The sequence below is a fragment of the Microcaecilia unicolor genome, chromosome 12, assembly GCF_901765095.1.
Source record: "Microcaecilia unicolor chromosome 12, aMicUni1.1, whole genome shotgun sequence".
NCBI classification, from domain to species: domain Eukaryota; kingdom Metazoa; phylum Chordata; class Amphibia; order Gymnophiona; family Siphonopidae; genus Microcaecilia; species Microcaecilia unicolor.
In genome coordinates this window covers 82,158,149-82,177,717 of record NC_044042.1, presented here as the reverse complement: position 1 = coordinate 82,177,717, position 19,569 = coordinate 82,158,149, and the positions used below count along the sequence as shown (strand labels likewise).

General features: G+C 42.9%; 1 protein-coding gene across 2 annotated transcripts in view; it reads right to left on the bottom strand.

Moving 5' to 3' along the window:
- The window catches only part of GPATCH8 (G-patch domain containing 8), a 196,392-nt gene that overhangs the window by 69,678 nt on the left and 107,145 nt on the right, over nt 1–19,569 (bottom strand). For both annotated transcript variants that reach the window (XM_030220366.1, XM_030220368.1), the window contains 2 exons: nt 14,412–14,479; nt 13,226–13,312 (listed from right to left, as the gene is read on the bottom strand). In XM_030220366.1, the coding sequence (XP_030076226.1) occupies nt 13,226–13,312; nt 14,412–14,479 (155 nt within the window). The remainder of the gene's footprint in view (nt 1–13,225; nt 13,313–14,411; nt 14,480–19,569) is intronic.

Sequence of the window (19,569 nt, the reverse complement as noted above, 5' to 3'; positions counted from 1 at the left end):
TCGCTGATCTCATCTCATGGTTTTCAATATCATCTTTATGCTGACGACACCCAGCTTTATCTCTCCACACCTGATATCACTGCGGAAACCCAGGCCAAAGTATCGGCCTGCTTATCCAACATTGCTGCCTGGATGTCCAACAGCCATAAGTACATAAGTAATGCCATACTGGGAAAAGACCAAGGGTCCATCGAGCCCAGCATCCTGTCCACGACAGCGGTCAATCCAGGCCAAGGGCACCTGGCAAGCTTCCCAAACGTACAAACATTCTATACATGTTATTCCTGGAATTTTGGAGTTTTCCAAGTCCGTTTAGTAGCGGTTTATGGACTTGTCCTTTAGGAAACCGTCCAACCCCTTTTTAAACTCTGCTAAGCTAACCGCCTTCACCACGTTCTCCGGCAACGAATTCCAGAGTTTAATTACACGTTGGGTGAAGAAAAATTTTCTCCGATTTGTTTTAAATTTACTACACTGTAGTTTCAATCGCATGCCCCCTAGTCCTAGTATTTTGGAAAGCGTGAACAGACGCTTCACATCCACCTGTTCCACTCCACTCATTATTTTATATACCTCTATCATGTCTCCCCTCAGCCGTCTCTTCTCCAAGCTGTATAGCCCTAGCCTCCTTAGTCTTTCTTCATAGGGAAGTCGTCCCATCCCCGCTATCATTTTAGTCGCCCTTCGCTGCACCTTTTCCAATTCTACTATATCTTTCTTGAGATGCGGCGACCAGAATTGAACACAATACTCAAGGTGCGGTCGCACCATGGAGCGATACAACGGCATTATAACATCCTCATACCTGTTTTCCATACCTTTCCTGATAATACCCAACATTCTATTCACTTTCTTAGCCGCAGCAGCACACTGAGCAGAAGGTTTCAGTGTGTTATCGACGACGACACCCAGATCCCTTTCTTGGTCCATAACTCCTAACGTGGAACCTTGCATGACGTAGCTATAATTCGGGTTCTTTTTTCCCACATGCATCACCTTGCACTTGCTCACATTAAACATCATCTGCCATTTAGCCGCCCAGTCTCCCAGTCTCGTAAGGTCCTCTTGTAATTTTTTCACAATCCTGTCGCGATTTTAACGACTTTGAATAACTTTGTGTCATCAGCAAATTTAATTACCTCGCTAGTTACTCCCATCTCTAAATCATTTATAAATATATTAAAAAGCAGCGGTCCTAGCACGGATCCCTGAGGAACCCCACTAACTACCCTTCTCCATTGTGAATACTGCCCATTTAACCCCACTCTCTGTTTCCTATCCTTCAACCAGTTTTTAATCCACAATAGGACATTTCCTCCTATCCCATGACCCTCCAATTTCCTCTGTAGCCTTTCATGAGGTACCTTGTCAAACGCCTTTTGAAAATCCAGATACACAATATCAACCGACTCCCCTTTGTCCACATGTTTGTTCACTCCTTCAAAGAATTGAAGTAAATTGGTCAGGCAAGATTTCCCCACACAAAAGCCATGCTGACTTGGTCTCAGTAATCCATGTCCTCGGATGTGCTCTGTAATTTTGTTTTTGATAATAGCCTCTACCATTTTCCCCGGGCACCAACGTCAGACTCACCGGTCTATAATTTCCCGGATCTCCCCTGGAGCCTTTTTAAAAAATGGGCGTTACATTGGCCACCCTCCAATCTTCCGGTACCACGCTCGATTTTAAGGATAAGTTGCATATCACTAGCAGTAGCTCCGCAAGCTCATTTTTCAGTTCTATCAGTACTCTAGGATGAATACCATCTGAAATTGAACATGGCCAAGATTGAACTCATTGCCTTTCCACCCAAACCCACTTCTCCTCTCCCTCCATTCTCTATTTCAGTCGATAAAACCCTCATCCTCCCCATCTCATCTGCCTGCAACCTCGGAGTCATCTTCGACTCCTCCCTCTCCTTCTCTGCACATATCCAGCAGACAGCCAAGACCTGTCGCTTCTTTCTCTATAACATCAGCAAAATTCGCCCTTTCCTCTCTGAGCACACCACCCGTACTCTCATCCACTCTCTCATTACCTCTTGCCTTGACTACTGCAACCTACTCCTCACTGGCTTCCCACTTAACCATCTATCCCCCCTTCAATCCATTCAGAACTCTGCTGCGCGTCTTATCTTCCGCCTAGACCGATATGCTCACATCACCCCTCTCCTCAAGTCACTTCACTGGCTTCCGATCAGGTACCGCATACAATTCAAGCTTCTCTTATTAACCTACAAATGCACTCAATCTGCAGCCCCTCATTACCTCTCTACCCTCATCTCCCCTTACGCTCCTACCCGTAACCTCCGCTCACAGGACAAATCCCTCCTCTCAGTACCCTTCTCCACCACTGCCAACTCCAGGCTCCACCCTTTCTGCCTCGCCTCACCCTATGCTTAGAATAAACTCCCTGAGCCCATACGCCAAGCCCACTCCCTGCCCATCTTCAAATCCTTGCTCAAAGCCCACCTCTTCAATGTTGCTTTCAGCACCTAACCATTATTCATCTATTCAGGAAATCTAGACTGCCCCAATTTGATTGACTGCACTTTTTTGTCCTTTAGATTGTAAGCTCCTTCGAGCAGGGACTGTCCTCTGTGTTAAATTGTACAGCGCTGCGTAACCCTGGTAGCGCTTTATAAATGTTAAATAGTAGTAGTAGTAGTAGTGGAGTGGAGGAGTGGCCTAGTGGTTAGGGTGGTGGACTTTGGTCCTGGGGAACTGAGGAACTGAGTTCGATTCCCACTTCAGGCACAGGCAGCTCCTTGTGACTCTGGGCAAGTCACTTAACCCTCCATTGCCCCATGTAAGCCGCATTGAGCCTGCCATGAGTGGGAAAGCGCGGGGTACAAATGTAACAAAAAAAATGTGGAAGAAGGAAGTTACGTGGGGTTGGCACAAGCAGACTGTATGAACCATTGCCGCCGACCTCTAGAGACAAGAAAACTTTTAAAAGGTACACTCCATTCTGGCACAAATTAAGCTGGCCCTAAATGACCCATCAACACCGATTGAAAAATGCTGTTCTAAGCTGTAAAGTGAAAAACTGCAAGCAAGTACCCTAGTCCAGGAATTTTACAATGCAAGGAACTCAGAACCTGAACACTCCATTACATTAATGGCAAAGCTATAATGAAGAAACCCAATCTAAGGAGATGTAGGTCCCATCTAATTATAGCTCATTACCAAATTTAAATGTAACCGCTAAGACCCATTTAGCAAGAGGGACCAAGAGGCTCATTTTTGAAACAGAAAAACGTCCAAAAAGCGGCACAAAGTGGCAGATCAACTTTTTCCTTTTTGCCAAAAACATCCAAATTGTTATTTTTGAAATCCATTTTTAAGACTTTTTCTATACAGTTTATCTGCAGTATGTTTAAACCACAAGGGGGCGTGTCAGGGCAGCTTAGGTAAGATACTTACCTGTAAGCAGGTTTTCTCCAAGGGCAACAGGCATACCAAAAGCCTTGAAAACGACGCATGACCACCTAAACTTCCGGAAATCACTAAAAACCAACCTGTTTAAAAAGGCATACCCCACCAATTCAACTTAACCGCCTAATCTCTGCAACACAACCAAACTAAAGGACATAACACAACTCTTCCGTTCTCCGATTCCCTAATGTGGCTGTGCCACATGAACTTGATCTTACTACATCACCACCCTGTATTTGTTCACACCGGAGCCTGCAAAGGCCTCTCCGGTACTATGTAAGCCACATTGAGCCTACAAATAGGTGGGAAAATGTGGGGTACAAATGTAAAATAAATAAATATGGGTAATGACATCCACAGAGCCCAGTGCGGACACTGCCAAGTGCACTGTCACTTTAAATCTTTGAGGCAGTGACCCCACCGAGCATGCGTGTGTGCCTTCCAGCTCAACAAATGGTTCAAATTTTACATTTTGCACAGAGTGGCATAAGAGGAGGTTGCAGCCTGACATGAAGCCACTCTGCTTTCCTTCTATCTCTACTTAGTACCCACCAGGGCAGAGGAGGAGGATGTGGTCTGATGTACAGCTCCCCTTTCCCTCTTCTGATTCTTACAGAGCCGGAGCTAGGAGGTGGGGTCGAGGGAGTAAGAGGTTTGGGGCCCCAGATGGTGAGAAGCTGAGCCACCCGATACGTGATTGGGATTGTTTATTTGTGCAATAACAGGTATTGTACAGAGAAAGGAGTGATACCCACTTAGGCCAGCCTGAAGAACTGTGTTTGACACAATCATATGCCATCACTGACTGTGTTAAATAACACATTATGAATGTGCAATTTATAAGTGTGTATAAAATGAATAAAAATTCCAGTCGTTCCAAGTCTGGTGCCTACACCCTAAGAAACTTTATCAAGCCCTGGTGTAGGAGATACAGAGGGGCATAATCGAACGCCCATCTCCATGGGTGTCTATCTCGGAGGACGGGTACGCGAAGGGGCGGGACAGACCATATTTTCGGAAAAGATGGGCGTCCATCTTTTGTTTCGATAATACGGTTTGTGCCGGGCAAATGCATCGCATTTGGGCGGATTTGAGCTTGGCGGTATTGGTTTTCAGCGATAATGGAAACCGAAGGCGCCCAGCTCAAAAACTAACAAATCCAAGGCATTTGGTCGTGGGAGGGGCCAGGATTCGTAGTGCACTGGTGCCCCTCACATGCCAGGCCACCAACTGGGCACCCTAGGGGGCACTTGTAAAAAGTTAAAAAAATTTAAAATACCTCCCAGGTGCATAGCTCCCTTCCCTTGGGTGCTGAGCAGCCCAAATCCCCCCCAAAACCCACTGCCCACAAACTCTACATCATTACCATAGCACTTATGGCTGAAGGGGGGGCACCTACATGTGGGTACAGTGGGTTTTGGGGGCGGTTTGGAGCGCTCCCATTTAGTAGCACAATGTAACAGGTAGGGGGGATGGGCTGGGTCCACCTGCCTGAAGTGCACTGCACCCACTAACAACTGCTCCAGGGACCTGCATACCTGCTGTGATGGAGCTGGGTATGACATTTGAGGCTGGCATACAGGCTGGAAAAAAAAGTTTAAAGTTCTTTTTTTTTTTCGTGGGAGGGAGTTAGTGACCACTGGGGGAGTCAGGGGAGGTCATCCCCAATTCCCTCCGGTGGTCATCTGGGCAGTTGGGGCACTTTTTGGGGACTTGTTCGTGAAAAAAAAGGGGTCCAAAAAAGTGACCCAAAGTCTTGCTTCTGGCGCCCTTTTTTTTCCATTATCGGCCGAGCGCGCCCATCTCTCCTCGGCCGATAAACACGCCCCAGTTCCGCCTTCACCTCGCCTCTGACATGCCCCCGTCAACTTTGTTCGTTCCCGCGACAGAGTGCAGTTGGAGGTGCCCAAAATCGGCTTTCGATTATACCGATTTGGGTGCCCATGAGAGAAAGACGCCCATCTCCCGATTTGGGTCGAAATATGGGCGTCTTTCTTTTCGAAAATAAGCTGGACAGTCAGCCAGCCGAGATTGGGAATTCCCATCACCAAACATACAATCTCTTAGGGTCAAAGGACATAAAAGCTGGGAGGACTTCCTATGAGGCTTTGCACATTCTAGATAGTATGTTTGAAGTCTAAAGCATGCAGTGCTGCTTCTCCAGGATTATAATGTGGCTTAGGGAAGAAGACAGGTAGTACAATGGACTGATTTGAGATGGAACTCTGATACCATTTTAGAAAGGAATTTGGAGTGGGTTGGAGTACAACCCTGTCATGATAGAACCTGATGTAAGGTGGGTCTGCCACAAGGGCTTGAAGCTCTTCTGACAGCTTTTAAAAAATGCTACCTTATATATGAGAAACTTTAGAGAAAAGGAACAAAGTGGTTCAAATGGAGTTTCATGAGAGAGGTTAGGATGTCACTGAGATCCCATGCCACTTTATTAAGGGATAAACTGAAACGGGCTAATTATCAACTTTGGAATGAAAAGCACTGATGGCATTCAAAATGTACTCTGAGTTAGTTTTGAGGCCAGAATCCAAAAGGTGCAGGAGATACTCCATAAGGGTAGGCAGAGAGCAAATAGTAGGATCGCATGCCCTGGCTGAGAGAAAACCTTTTCCACTTTAAACAGTAACATTTCTGTGTACATTTCCTAGATGCTAGGAGTATCCTAGAGTCTGCATCAGGAAGGTTTAAGGAACGTAAATTTATGTAGTAAGGAACCAAGCCATCAGGGCTAGACAGCAAGGATCTGTTATTAGGGTTGTAAAAGGATCTAACTTCAATGGTTCCCTGTTTGATAACTCCAGGAGAAGAGGGAATCAGATTTGACATGGCCAGTAGGGTGCTATTAGAATCATCGTTTGAGAAGGGTTTTCCTTATCAGTAGGGGGGAAAGCATATAGAAGGTCTGTTCCCCAGTACAGCACGAAGGCATCTGGGCCTGTATGGTTGGGAGCATATACTCGGGAACAAAAGCAGGGAATGTTGTTCTGAGAAGAAGAGAACAAGTCCATCACTGGGGTCCGCCATTGCTAGAATAATTGACGAACTACAGAGGTGCTGAGACAGCATTTGTGAGGTTGAAAGACTTTGCTGCCACAGTATTGCTGGCTAAGTCAATAGGTCCTTATAGAGATGTTTTGAGAAGCTGCCCGTCCATATCTGGACTGCTTGATGACAGAGGTGGTAAAAACCTGTTCCTCCTTGTTTGCTCAGGTAATACATCAATACCTGGTTGCCCATGTGAACAAGCATTACCTGACCAAAGATATGGTCCTGGAAGGTTTTAGACAGCATTCCAAACAGCTCACAATTCAGAAGAATGATATGTCATCATTTCTCTCGTAGGAACCAAGAACCCTGTGTGTGGAGACCATCTAGATGTGCTCTCCAACCTGTCATGGAGGCATCTATCGTGAAGATCTTGTGATGTGGAAGGGCCTGGAACAGAAGACCCTGGGTGAGATTCTGGGACACCATCCACCACTGTAGAGAATGGCATAGTTGTGGAGTGATTTAAATATGAGCCAATGGTATTCCTGTGGTTTGGGACCACACCTGAGTGGCGAGATGTAGTATACTGTTTACCCTCAGTTGAGGAAGTAAGGCTCATCCTTTAGTAGTACTGAGGAGAGCCCCTATGAACTCTAAAGTCTGAACCGGTTGAAGATGAGATTTGGAGTAACTGACCCCACAAATTCAAGGAGTTCTAGGAGCCTTATGGCAGACTGAATGGAGATGCTTATCGACTTTTGGAAGCTGCCTTGATTAACCAGTCATCCAGGTAGGGGAAGATGTGTATGCCCCACTTGTGAAGTGTTGCAGCTCCTACTATCAGACACTTTGTGAAGGCTCAAGGAGCCAAGGTCAAGCTAAATGGTAAGGCTTTGTATTGATAGTACAGAGTTCCACAGTGAAAGTGGAAGAACTTTCTGTGTGTATGGAGAATAGGTATCTGCATGTATGCCTCCTTGAGATCTAGACAGCAAAGTCAATTGTTTAGCTGTATCATGGGAAGTTGTGAACTCAGGGATACTATACAAAATTTCTGAGTATAAACTTGTTTAAATGTCACAGATCGAGAATTTGCCGTACTCCACCCCCCCCCCCCCCCCCCCAATGTCTTTTTTGGTATGAGAAAATATCTGGAATAGAACCCTCAACCCTTGTGTGGCAGAGGAACTGATTTTATTCCACTTTGCCAGAGGAGGGCCGACAGCTCTTCTTAGGGTTGCCAATTAGATCCAGAATTGCCCACAAGGGTTGAGTCAGTCCTGCCTTTACCCCATTGCATGCAGGGACTTGAAACTCTGATTTCCTCATTGGATTCCCTAAGAAAATCCAGGCTACAAGTCCCTGCATGCATTGAGGTAAGCCCAGAACTGGATCAACCCTGTTGGGTGAATCAGGAGCTAGCTGGCAACCCTAGCTCTTCTCAAAGAGAAACGAGATGGTTTGGAGGTCTTTTTTGCCACACAGAGTGTAGCTGGTATGTGGCACTCAACGATTGGAAGTTATGAGAGTCCACCTCTGTTGGAAGGGAATAAGCCTCCCTCCAACAGATAGATCGTATGGCGCAGACAACTGTATGGTGGCAATGCTCTCTAATGAGGAGTCAAAAAATTAGGCTGCTGCTTAGACAAAGGATGTTTGGGATTTTTACCCCGCTGCTGCCTTGGACGTGAGTGTTGGGACGTAGTCCTTTGAGGTGGAGTAGGAGTGTAATGACACTTAGACATATAGTAACTGGAGAATCGATATCCTCCTGCAAATAGCAAGTAGCAATAGTAGCAGACGTTTGTGGACTGGTTAGAGTCTTATAGTATCTGTATGCTTTTTAATCAGATTGGCAACTTCCTCACCAAACAAATTTTCTCCAAGATACGGGGCATCTGCTAGGGACTCTTGGACAGCAGATTCAAGGTCGGACACCCTGAGCAGGAAGACGGCAAAAGAATCGGTTGGGCCGCTGGATGGCCGAGGGGTAAAAGGGGCGATCAAGGAAGACAAGACATAGCGGAGAGATTGAATGAATTCTTTGCTTCAGTCTTCACCGAGGAAGATTTGGGTGGGATACCGGTGTCAGAATGATATTTCAAGCAGACGAGTCGGCGAAACTTACTGACTTCACCGTAAACCTGGAGGACATAATGGGGCAGTTCGGCAAACTGAAGGTAGCAAATCTCTTGGACCGGATGGTATTCAATCTAGAGTACTAATAGAACTGAAAAATGAGCTTGCGGAGCTACAGCTAGTTATATGCAATTTATCCTTAAAATCGAGCGTGGTACCGAAAGATTGGAGGGTGGCCAATGTAACGCCCATTTTTAAAAAGGTTCCAGGGGAGATCCAGGAAATTATAGACCGGTGAGTCTGACGTCGGTGCCGGGGAAAATGGTAGAGGCTATTATTAAAAAACAAAATTATAGAGCACATCCGAGGACATGGATTACTGAGACCAAGTCAGCATGGCTTTTGTGTGGGGAAATCTTGCCTGACCAATTTACTTCAATTCTTTGAAGGAGTAAACAAAAGTGGACAAAGGGGTGCCGGTTGATATTGTGTATCTGGATTTTCAAAAGGCGTTTGACACGGTACCTCATGAAAGGCTACAGAAGAAATTGGAGGGTCATGGGATAGGAGGAAAAGTCCTATTGTGGATTAAAAACTGGTTGAAGGATAGGAAACAGAGTGGGGTTAAATGGGCAGTATTCACAATGGAGAAGGGTAGTTAGTGGGGTTCCTCAGGGGTCTGTGCTAGGACCGCTGTTTTTAATATATTTATAAATGATTTAGAAATGGGAGTAACTAGTGAGGTAATTAAATTTGCTGATGACACAAAGTTATTCAAAGTCGTTAACTCGCGACAGGATTGTGAAAAATTACAGAAGGACCTTACGAGACTGGGAGGCTAAATGGCAGATGACGTTTAATGTGACCAAGTGCAAGGTGATGCACGTTGAGCCTCTCAGGATACCTGGGTCCTCTTCTTCATGCGACGACAGAACACAGTTAGCAGGGCTATAGTCGGGCCCAAAGACACTGCAGACACCAAGAATGGGAGTCCTTCCTCAAGATAGTCCGGCTGCACCAGGCACAGCGCTTGAAGACACTGGGAGTCTTCATGGACATGGACGGGAAAACCTCACTGGTCAAATCAAATGACTTGATACCTGAAAAGGGGGCAAAGGTACAAAAAAAAGGAGTCAGTGCCTAAAAGTGCCCCACGATGTCAAAAAATAAAGGAAACTTAAATTTAGGCAAAACATGCTAAAAAAAGAAAGGTGTGTGTTTAAAATTTTCAAAAGAAAAAAAAAACAAAGAAAACAGTCGAAAGGCACTCAAATGCTCTTAAACCGGGCTTGTGAGGAGAATGAAAAAATGCAGCTGTTCCTCACACGGAAAGAAAAGAACTAAGGGGAAGGCATTCGCACATGTGCAGTGGAGCGAGGCTCACGCTTCACAAAGCTCTACCTTTTTAATTCGACATAAATGACGGACCGGGTGACGCGGATCGGCGTCTACCCACTTGTGAGAATATGCAAGCCTGCTTGTCCTTGGAGAATGAGGAACCATCCAAAAGATTTTAAGGAGTAAAGCCATTATTGTTGCTAATTTCCAAGGACAAGTGGTGGCTTTCTCAAGTCTACCTGGCTAATAATGGTTTATGGACTTTTCTTCCAGAAGCTTATCTAAGCCAATTTTAAACCCACCTGTGTCCAACTCCAGAGGGTGCATGAAGTAAAAAGAACCCCCCCACAAACACTTTATTTTATATTTGCTATTTGTTAATTTCAAGGAGCAACCCATTTCTATTACTACTCAAAAGGGTAAAAACTGTTCTCTAAGTACATAAGTAATGCCACACTGGGAAAAAACCAAGGGTCCATCGAGTCAGCATCCTGTCCACGACAGCGGCCAAACCAGGCCAAGAGCACCTGGCAAGCTTCCCAAACGTATAAACATTCTATACATGTTATTCCCGGAATTGTGGATTTTTCCCAAGTCCATTTAGTAGTGGTTTATGGACTTGTCCTTTAGGAAACCGTCTAACCACTTTTAAACTCTGCCAAGCTAACCGCCAACACCACGTTCTCCGACAATGAATTCCAGAGTTTAATTATGCATTGGGTGAAGAAACATTTTCTCCAATTTGTTTTAAATTTACTACACTGTAGTTTCATCGCATGCCCCCTAGTCCTAGTATTTTTGGAAAGCGTAAACAGACGCTTGACATCCACTGTTCCACTCCACTCATTTTATATACCTCTATCATGTCTCCCCTCAGCCGTCTCTTCTCCAAGCTGAAAAGCCCTAGCCTCCTTAGTCTTTCTTCATAGGGAAGTCGTCCCATCCCCGCTATCATTTTAGTCGCCCTTCGCTGCACCTTTTCCAATTCTACAATATCTTTCTTGAGATGCGGCGACCAGAATTGAACACAATACTCAAGGTGCGGTCGCACCATGGAACGAAACAACGGCATTATAACATCCTCACACCTGTTTTCCATACCTTTCCTAATAATACCCAACAGCAGCACACTGAGTAGAAGGTTACAGTGTATTATTGACGACGACACCCAGATCCCTTTCTTGGTCCATAACTCCTAACGTGGAACCTTGCATGACATAGCTATAATTCGGGTTCTTTTTCCCCACATGCATCACCTTGCACTTGCTCACATTAAACATCATCTGCCATTTAGCCGCCCAGTCTCCCAGTCTCGTAAAGTCCTTCTGTAAATTTTTCACAATCCTGTCGCGAGTTAACGACTTTGAATAACTTTGTGTCATCAGCAAATGTAATTACCTCGCTAGTTACTCCCATCTCTAAATCATTATAAATATATTAAAAAGCAGTGGTCCTAGCACAGACCCCTGAGGAACCCCACTAACTACCCTTCTCCATTGTGAATACTGCCCATTTAACCCCCACTCTCTGTTTCCTATCCTTCAACCAGTTTTTTAAACCACAATAGGACATTTCCTCCTATCCCATGACCCAATGAGGCACCAGTCTTACTTTTTCAGGACTTTTCGGTGCAGGTAATGGAACAAAGGAAGCTTTTGGCACCCTACTGCTCCCAACTGTTTACAAGAGGAATTAAATTCGCTTTTCAGTACCCTGCTCGGGTCCGGATCTCTCACCATAACCAAAACGGTCACACTGACTAAAGCAGCATTTTTGTTATCTTCTGACATCTATAATTAAATGGTACAACAGATGATAAACACACTTTTTAAAAGATTTTATTAAGCTGGAATATTCACCTGCGATGGCAACACCAAACTGATAGCGCACAATAAACGATTGGACAATCAATGATAAAATACGAATGAATAATTATATCAATACTTTTAAGCAACTATTAAGACTCAATTTCCTAGAAATGAAGAAAAATTAGCGCATCAAGCGTACTAAATATAACATACTTTGACCTGAGTAAATGGCTACTTAATGGTGGCATTGCAAAACAAAAACATATCAGTGTTGTAGAGCACAATTTTCTCTTTCAGATGATACTGTTCACAAGCTGATTCAGGCAGACTCTTTTTTAATAATTGGCTTTGAACTTTGGCACATTTTACCATTTGCGCTGACAGTGCCAACTTTGAAGAGATCCTGCAGGGCGGTAATAGATGCTGGTTAGTTGCAAATCTGGCAGTATTATGTCCAGCACAAGCATAATGCTTGTTCAAAATTTCAAGTCCGTATCTTTGTTTGCATGGAAGTGTTGCGGTCTGAATATTGGTCCAAATATGTTCCGATGAGTCGCGACCAATTTTGATGCACACTTTGAGTCAACTTGTTTGACTGGATTTTGCATCCATAATGTTAAAATGTATTTCATCAGAATTAGCATCAAAAACTGTACAGGATTTTAATTTTTTAGCCAGTCTTATAAATGTGTTTGGATTTTATTAGACCCCAAAAATGGCATTTGGTAAATGTCGTGCGCTCATGAACTGACAACCTTTCAGAAAAGGGGGTCTAGATCTGCAACTATTGCAGTTAGAGACCTCAAATTTTGGGAAACTTCGTTAACACCTGACTCGCGCAACAGATAAAATTTGAACAAAATTGGAGAACATGATGGTGGGAACTTTTTTTAATTTTAGACCACTTTGGCATGGAATGACCCCCCTTGACAAATAGTAGACTTAAGGACCTGTCCAGGTGGAGCCTGTCATGGAGCTGAGCTCATCCAGAAGCACAGAAAGTCTTTGCACTAGTGCCTGATGTCATCTTGCTGCACAAAACATGTGACTGGCTGTCTTATATTTTGCTAGTCGGATAAGGTAACTAGTGGAATTTGTAAGCAAAGGCTATGACTTATTTATTGGCACAGAATCTTACTAACAATGAGACAGGATTAGCTCATGAAACCTGTATGGGAATTGTTTTGTCATTGTTTGTAACGTGTGCTTAGGAGTTCCTAATAAAACTCATATGTATTGCAGAGAACAGTAGTTTACCCTTATTTTCTACTACATCACCAATCCACTATATATATCATATCACCTCTTAAGAAAGATGCCTCAATGAACGAATTAAGGACTTTTCAAACACTTTTGGAAAATCCACACATGCTATACTGAACGGCTCATCCATATCAAAAATTCTAACTTTGCTAAATCTACACTGGCTCTTCCCACATATCCATTAACTATATGATCAGAAATTGTGTTCTAATATCTTCCATTATGTATTTGGCACCAACGTCAGATTTCAACTACAATCAGATGTCCTTCAAAAACAGGTGGTCAGGTAACGCATACCTTGTACTTCTGCCTCAACTCTTCCGTATCTTCCTTCTCCACTTCCAGGACACGCCTCCGCTCCGTTGCATCTTCTGCATAATCCAGCTGAGTAAAACAATTAAAATGTTCAGAAAACTATACAATGACAATCTCCTTGAAAAATACTTAATGTATGTGCGTTTTGTTTCAGGAAACAGGCTTTCCCCCCCCTCCTCCCCCACAACCCCCCCCCCCCATGCTTTATTTGCAGACTTCATCATGACCAAATGATGATATGTATGAAACCAACTGGTGATTTCATTCCAGAATCCGTGGACGTTTGATAACATTGACCAAGCAACAATCCCACAGAAATAAAAGGATTGACTTTATACTGAGAATAAACTACTAGGAAAACAAAAGCAACAAGAAAGTCCAAACCTCATGGACATGTAGACAACTGCAAAGAAGTGAGGCAAAGAAAACAAGGATATTTAAAGCTCAGTGTGCAGGACCTTTAATATAGTCACAAAATTAACAAAATCAAGGACCCGACAAGGCCGTGTTTTGGCGTGTGAGCCTGCTTCGGGTCAACAAACCTGTAGCATGTGTTGATGAAACGTGGTCCTCAAGTGCCTTTAATGTACCGTACGGACACAGACACTTCACAGTGCTGAAGCATAATAGCTCCGGAAAGCCATGTCGTGTCCTTGATGTGTTAATTTTGTGACTACATTAAAGGTCCTACACATCATGCTTGGATATCCTCATTTCCTTGTCTCACTTCTTTGTTATTGAGAATAAGCTGTCATACCTATACAGATGGTACTTTTTTTTCTTTTTTTAAACAAAATATTAAGACGTTCATTTTCAAAGCACATAGACTTTACAAAGTTACACAGAACGTATGTAACTTTGTAAATCTATGTGCTTTGAAAATGAGTCTAAGTGTATTGGGGCCCTTCTTCCAATCACTACTTTCAAATGGCTGAGGCGTCATTTATTGGGTCTCTTGGACCCCATGCAGAGCTGGAATGTTCCATCGAACGTGGTGCTGCAGAAAACACACGTTAAGTTCTACAAATTCTGGCAACTTATGCCCCATTGAGTGTGGCTTAATTTGAAATTGGAGCATTAAAAAAACCATTCAAATCTAATACTGCGACTACTAAATCTAAAAGGAGCTCAATCATTTCAGACTAAACTCACCATCTTCTAGGCTTACCTCCATCTCCATGCGGCCCATACCCATGACATCATACTTGACAACAATTGGAATGGGATCAGTTCTCCCTGTAAAGGGAACATCCAGATGCAAGGTAAGGGAGGATCAACATATATCAGTTCAGGTTACACATTGGGTTTGGGTGGTTAGAAATTTTTTTGGAGTGCAGAGACCAGAAAGCTACAGTGAACCAAACAAAAGCCATTCTCACAGCTTACATCCCTACGCTACTCGTTGCTCAGAGGAGTACTCTGGTGTTAACTGGGGAAGTAGCCAACTTCATGATTGACCAGGTCAAGAAAAACTACTCTGGCTTATAACAAAACATGACAAATGTCAGCCTCACAAAAAGTTGAAATGCTGGATGGTAAATGTCCAATCTCATTCAGGTTTTTATCTAGGTTTTGCCGAATTTTGTGAAATTCTGTATAAAATATATTTTTTTCCATTTAACTGCTGCTAATGGTTTATAGTCTTGAAATCTTAACCCATCAGAGCAAAGAAGAATTTGATAAACACCTTGAGCCTCTTGTTGGTAAAGTTAAATCCAACTCTGGAGGATGAGGAGCAAAGGAACCAGAAAGGTTACATCTTACAGCCTATTTCCCCATTTCAAAGCACATCTTTCATTCTGTAAGATAATAAAATATGGTTGCTGCAAAGAGTGATAAGCCAGAATTTTTTTTTAATTCAGTCTGAAGACTTTGCTGCTTAGTATCAATATACTTGCTTATAGAGCTTTTCTGATATCACCTGTAACAAAATCAGTAAGCTGTGAAAAGGACTATTTGCAAAGAAAAATTGACTTTAAACTAATCAAACTATGCTGGAGATTTGTCATCCTTTTAACATATCTTTAATCCACTCATAACCAGCCAAACAAAGCAAAACGGGGCAGACAAGCATCTTACTACCACAGCTCCATTTCTAATCAGTGGGGGCAGGGAGGGGCCATTTGTCTCGGTTTCTTTTACATCACAACTTATGCTATGCATTGTGATGTAAGCCCAGGCCAGAGACAACTTACCTTATCTGCGACACACCTTGTGTTAGAAAAAAAAGAGGTTTACTTCCTTTTGCTACTGATAATAAATCAATGTGTATTCTGTTGCACTTGTGTTATAACATTTACATATTATACCTTGGGCTGTATTAACTCCCTTCTTTCTATCTTGGTAACTTAGTGGAAACAGGATTTCAAGTGGATGCTTGTTACATGATTTTAAACCCTGGTTGCTTTGTTTAAAAATTGGACCTATTTTCCCAGCTCCACTAGAACAGAAAATGAAGGAATTCAAACCACAATACTTGCGTATTTAGTGAAAATAAACAGTGCACATCACTTTTAAGAAAAAGATCCTCCGTCTGGCCTACAATTTTTCCTCTAACAGAGATGCTGGGTCCAAACAGCAGTTTAATTTTGGAAATTGCTACAACTGACGTTATGTAAAGCCCAATGGTATAATAAAGCAGTGATGGCAATTTTTAAGCAAAAGGACTAAAAATTGAAGATCAGGTTACAAAAATGAGTACATTAGCAAGTATCACTTTTATAACGTCTTGGACCAGGGATTTACCAGTTTAAAGGTTTAAATAAAAAAGGCTCAAGATCCAATGGAAGGTTTCCAAAATATGAAGGTTTTTTTAAAATAAAGAAATCCTGATGTTCTTTAAACTCATGGCCTTTGAAATGGTAAACCCTTGTCTATAAATATTCTTTCAGTACTTTTGCTTTTCTTAGGTAGTCAAAATTATTTTGGTAAATAAATTGCAGTAGCAAGTGTTGTCAAGTAGGGTGGAAGAAAAAGAAATCTATATATCAAGTTGGGAGTTTACTGAATTTTCATGTCGTAACTGTTTCTAGAGGGTAGTTTTTTGTTTGCTTGCTTGTTTTCTTAATTGTGTTTTTATTTTTGCAGTTCTAACACCAAAACAGAAAGAGCCTTTCTTAGCAATACCCTTCAATGAACAAGGAAGACAGGTGTGCATAAAATAAAGAAAGGAAATTGATAAAAATAAGAGACCAAGCAGAAGGATGAAGGTTACAACAGAGAGTAAAAGCCTAACACTGGTGCACTGATGACAAGAGGAATAATAATTCAGTCTGAAAATAATCAAATTACACTGCTAAGTTTACCATCACCACAACAAGTCCAGGATCAAAACGCTGTAAAAAAGAAACACCATTTGTTAGGTAGAAATCAGAAGGGTGGGCGCAAGCAGGCCCTTTGCAGCAGATACTCAAACAGGATGGCCTAGGGATATGCCGGAGACAGAATCCCAGTTCCTCCAAACAGATCATGGGGTCACTACACATGAATATGGGGAAACGCAAGATGTTTAAATATCAATATGTTCCCATCAGTACACTAAACAAGTGAGGCAGTTTCAATGACCACCTCTGTAGTCTATCACCAGAATAGCAGAACTTAAACACTAGTTCTAATAAAATAGCAGCATAGGCAGCAGGTTTCTTGACATGTACAAAGACCCTCATTTTCATTTTAAAACTAACCTTTTTACTGAAACCATTTCAGGTTTTACATAAATTACATTTTTACTGTATTTTTTACCCTAATTTTTCTAACTTTGCTCCTGCACAATCTGTTAGTGCTCTGATCTATTCAGTTATCTCTACTTATCACCCACACATCCCAGTTCTTTACTGGCTGCTGCTTTTCCTCACCCCCTAGGAGAGGGTGAGTGGCACCTCCTAGTTTACAGCAGCAAAAAAAAAAAATAAATAAAATAAAATAAATCTCTGCAAGATATACGAAGAAAGTCAAAAAGTGCAGGTGGCCAAAACCAGAGATGTAACCAACAGGTCCAATTACAAGGTATTTATTGGTAACTGATCCAACACAGCTGTGTTTCAGCCAATGCCAGAGTCAGGGGTTATTGCCTATGTATGCAGTAACTATCTATGCAGCACTCATCCTATATAATAAAACGCACCTCCAACGTTCTGAAGTTGAGAAAGTGAAGCCTTGAAGCATACGTGCTCTCTCTAAGGCTGTATCCAACTCCTGAATTGACATCAACACAGCAGCGATTGGCTCTACCATTCAGTGGGCGTGCATGCTGAGCTCTGCACGGCAGCGGAGAGCAAAAAGGAGAGTGCAGTGAAGTGAAACTGTCAGGAGCCATGAAATTATATGCCATAGAGGAAGTGCGAATTTAAAGGCAGAGAAACAAAAGTGGCAAGTGAGCAGTGCAAATGGAGACATTAAAATGTAAACGAGCAGTACAGGCAAAGTGGTGAAGTGGAAGAACGGTGTAGGAGAGAAACATGGACAAATAAAAGCTGAAGTCGGGTGTGGATGTGAATGCGGAGAACAAAGTGATGTGCGAGAGGAACATCTAAGAAATACAGCATGTGAATGAAGAAACGGAAAAAGACGGGGCGCAGTGTGAACACCGTGGCACTGTGAAAGCAAGGCAAGAAATATATAAGAATACCTGAAAGGAGAATTGTGTCCACAAAATATTGCTGTGTCAGCAATGAGGAAACTAGATCTGTCAGGATATTTAAATGAAAAAAAGGGCAGCAAAAGAGGGGGCGGGGTGAATACATGACATCAGTGACATCGACGGGAGACTTGGGATAGTGCAGAAAATGATGAATGATTACCGTTTGCAGAACATAAACTAGGACTAATAAAATGTGAGATAGAATATAAAATATAGGGAAGGAAACGATATGATTGTGAACTATTAAGCAGAGAAATGACGTGTATGGGAAAATGATATGAACTATTACAAAAAAGGCTGGGGGGCAGGGGACAGAGGAGAATCGCTAGATGGCTGGAGGGGGGGAAGAGAGAGGAGAATCACTGGTTGGCTGGAGGGGGGGAAGAGAATCACTGGTTGGCTGGAGGGGGGGGCGGGGGAGACAGGAGAATCGCTGGGTGGCTGGAGGGGGTGGCTGGAGGGGGGGGGGCAGGGGAGAGAGGAGAATCACATATACTCTCTCTCTCACAGACACACTCGCACCCAGTCTCACTCTCTCTCTGTCACACACTCGCACATTCTCTCTCTCTCTCTCACACAGTCACTCTCACACACACACTCTCTCAAAACGTACACACTCCGAGGAAAACCTTGCTAGCGCCCGTTTCATTTGTGTCAGAAACGGGCCTTTTTTTTTACTAGTGGTACATAAATAAGTGAAAAATATCTCAGTGCAGCCTCATTATTAACCCCCTTATTAGACCTCAACTGTGGTTTGCTACTGTATTCAATCCAGGAAAGAAGTGAAATACAGATGAAACTTTAAACTAGGCAGATGTCGCTTTAGTCGATTTTTATGCTGGCAGCTGGCACCACAAGCAGATGGTGATGATCTTCTTCCAATGCTTCTGTACCAAGATATTTTTCATGTATTACGTGATATTTATGCACCATAAGTGTGGCACAGATACTTACTGCACACAAGGACAACAACCCCTGAGGCAGGCATTGTGCAGAAACACAGCTGTATTGGGGTCAGTTACCATTACCTGATATTTATATACCATAAGTGTGGCACAGATTGTTACTTTATACAAGAGCAATGACCCTCAAGGCAGGCATTGTGCTGAAACACAGCTTTATTGGGTCAGTTACCAATAAAGACCTTGTAATTTGGACCTGTGGTTACACCTCCGATTTTGGCCACCTCTGCTTTTTGGCTCTCTTTACCTCCTAGTTTACTCTAGCTAGCTAAACTCTTGACATCTATTCAGAAAGAGAGTTATTTTGCACTGATTTCCTTGCATTTTTATTGCAATAAATACTGATTCCTGAAGACAAAACAAAGTAAAAACTGCAAATGAAAAGCCTTGCATGTATAGCAGCTTTAAGTGGGTTAAATAAAAACGGCATTGTGAAGGCATTATGAGCAGGTAAGGAGTCCCCACCATGTACACAAAAAAAAGGGTGGGGGGGGGGGGACTGAGTTGTATGCAACAACTGATACTGACAATTTACAGCTGTGATTTTGGAAATTACAGCAGGTTTAGCCCCAACAGGTATGAAAGCAGTCCTCCATCCATTCACTTCAAAAGCAGATCAATGAAAGGAAGTTAAAGATCAGAGGGCACCTAATAAAGCCCACTGTCCTGGTTTTTCTAACATGGAGATGAATATTTCTAGGACAAAATATATTTTGGCAAATTAA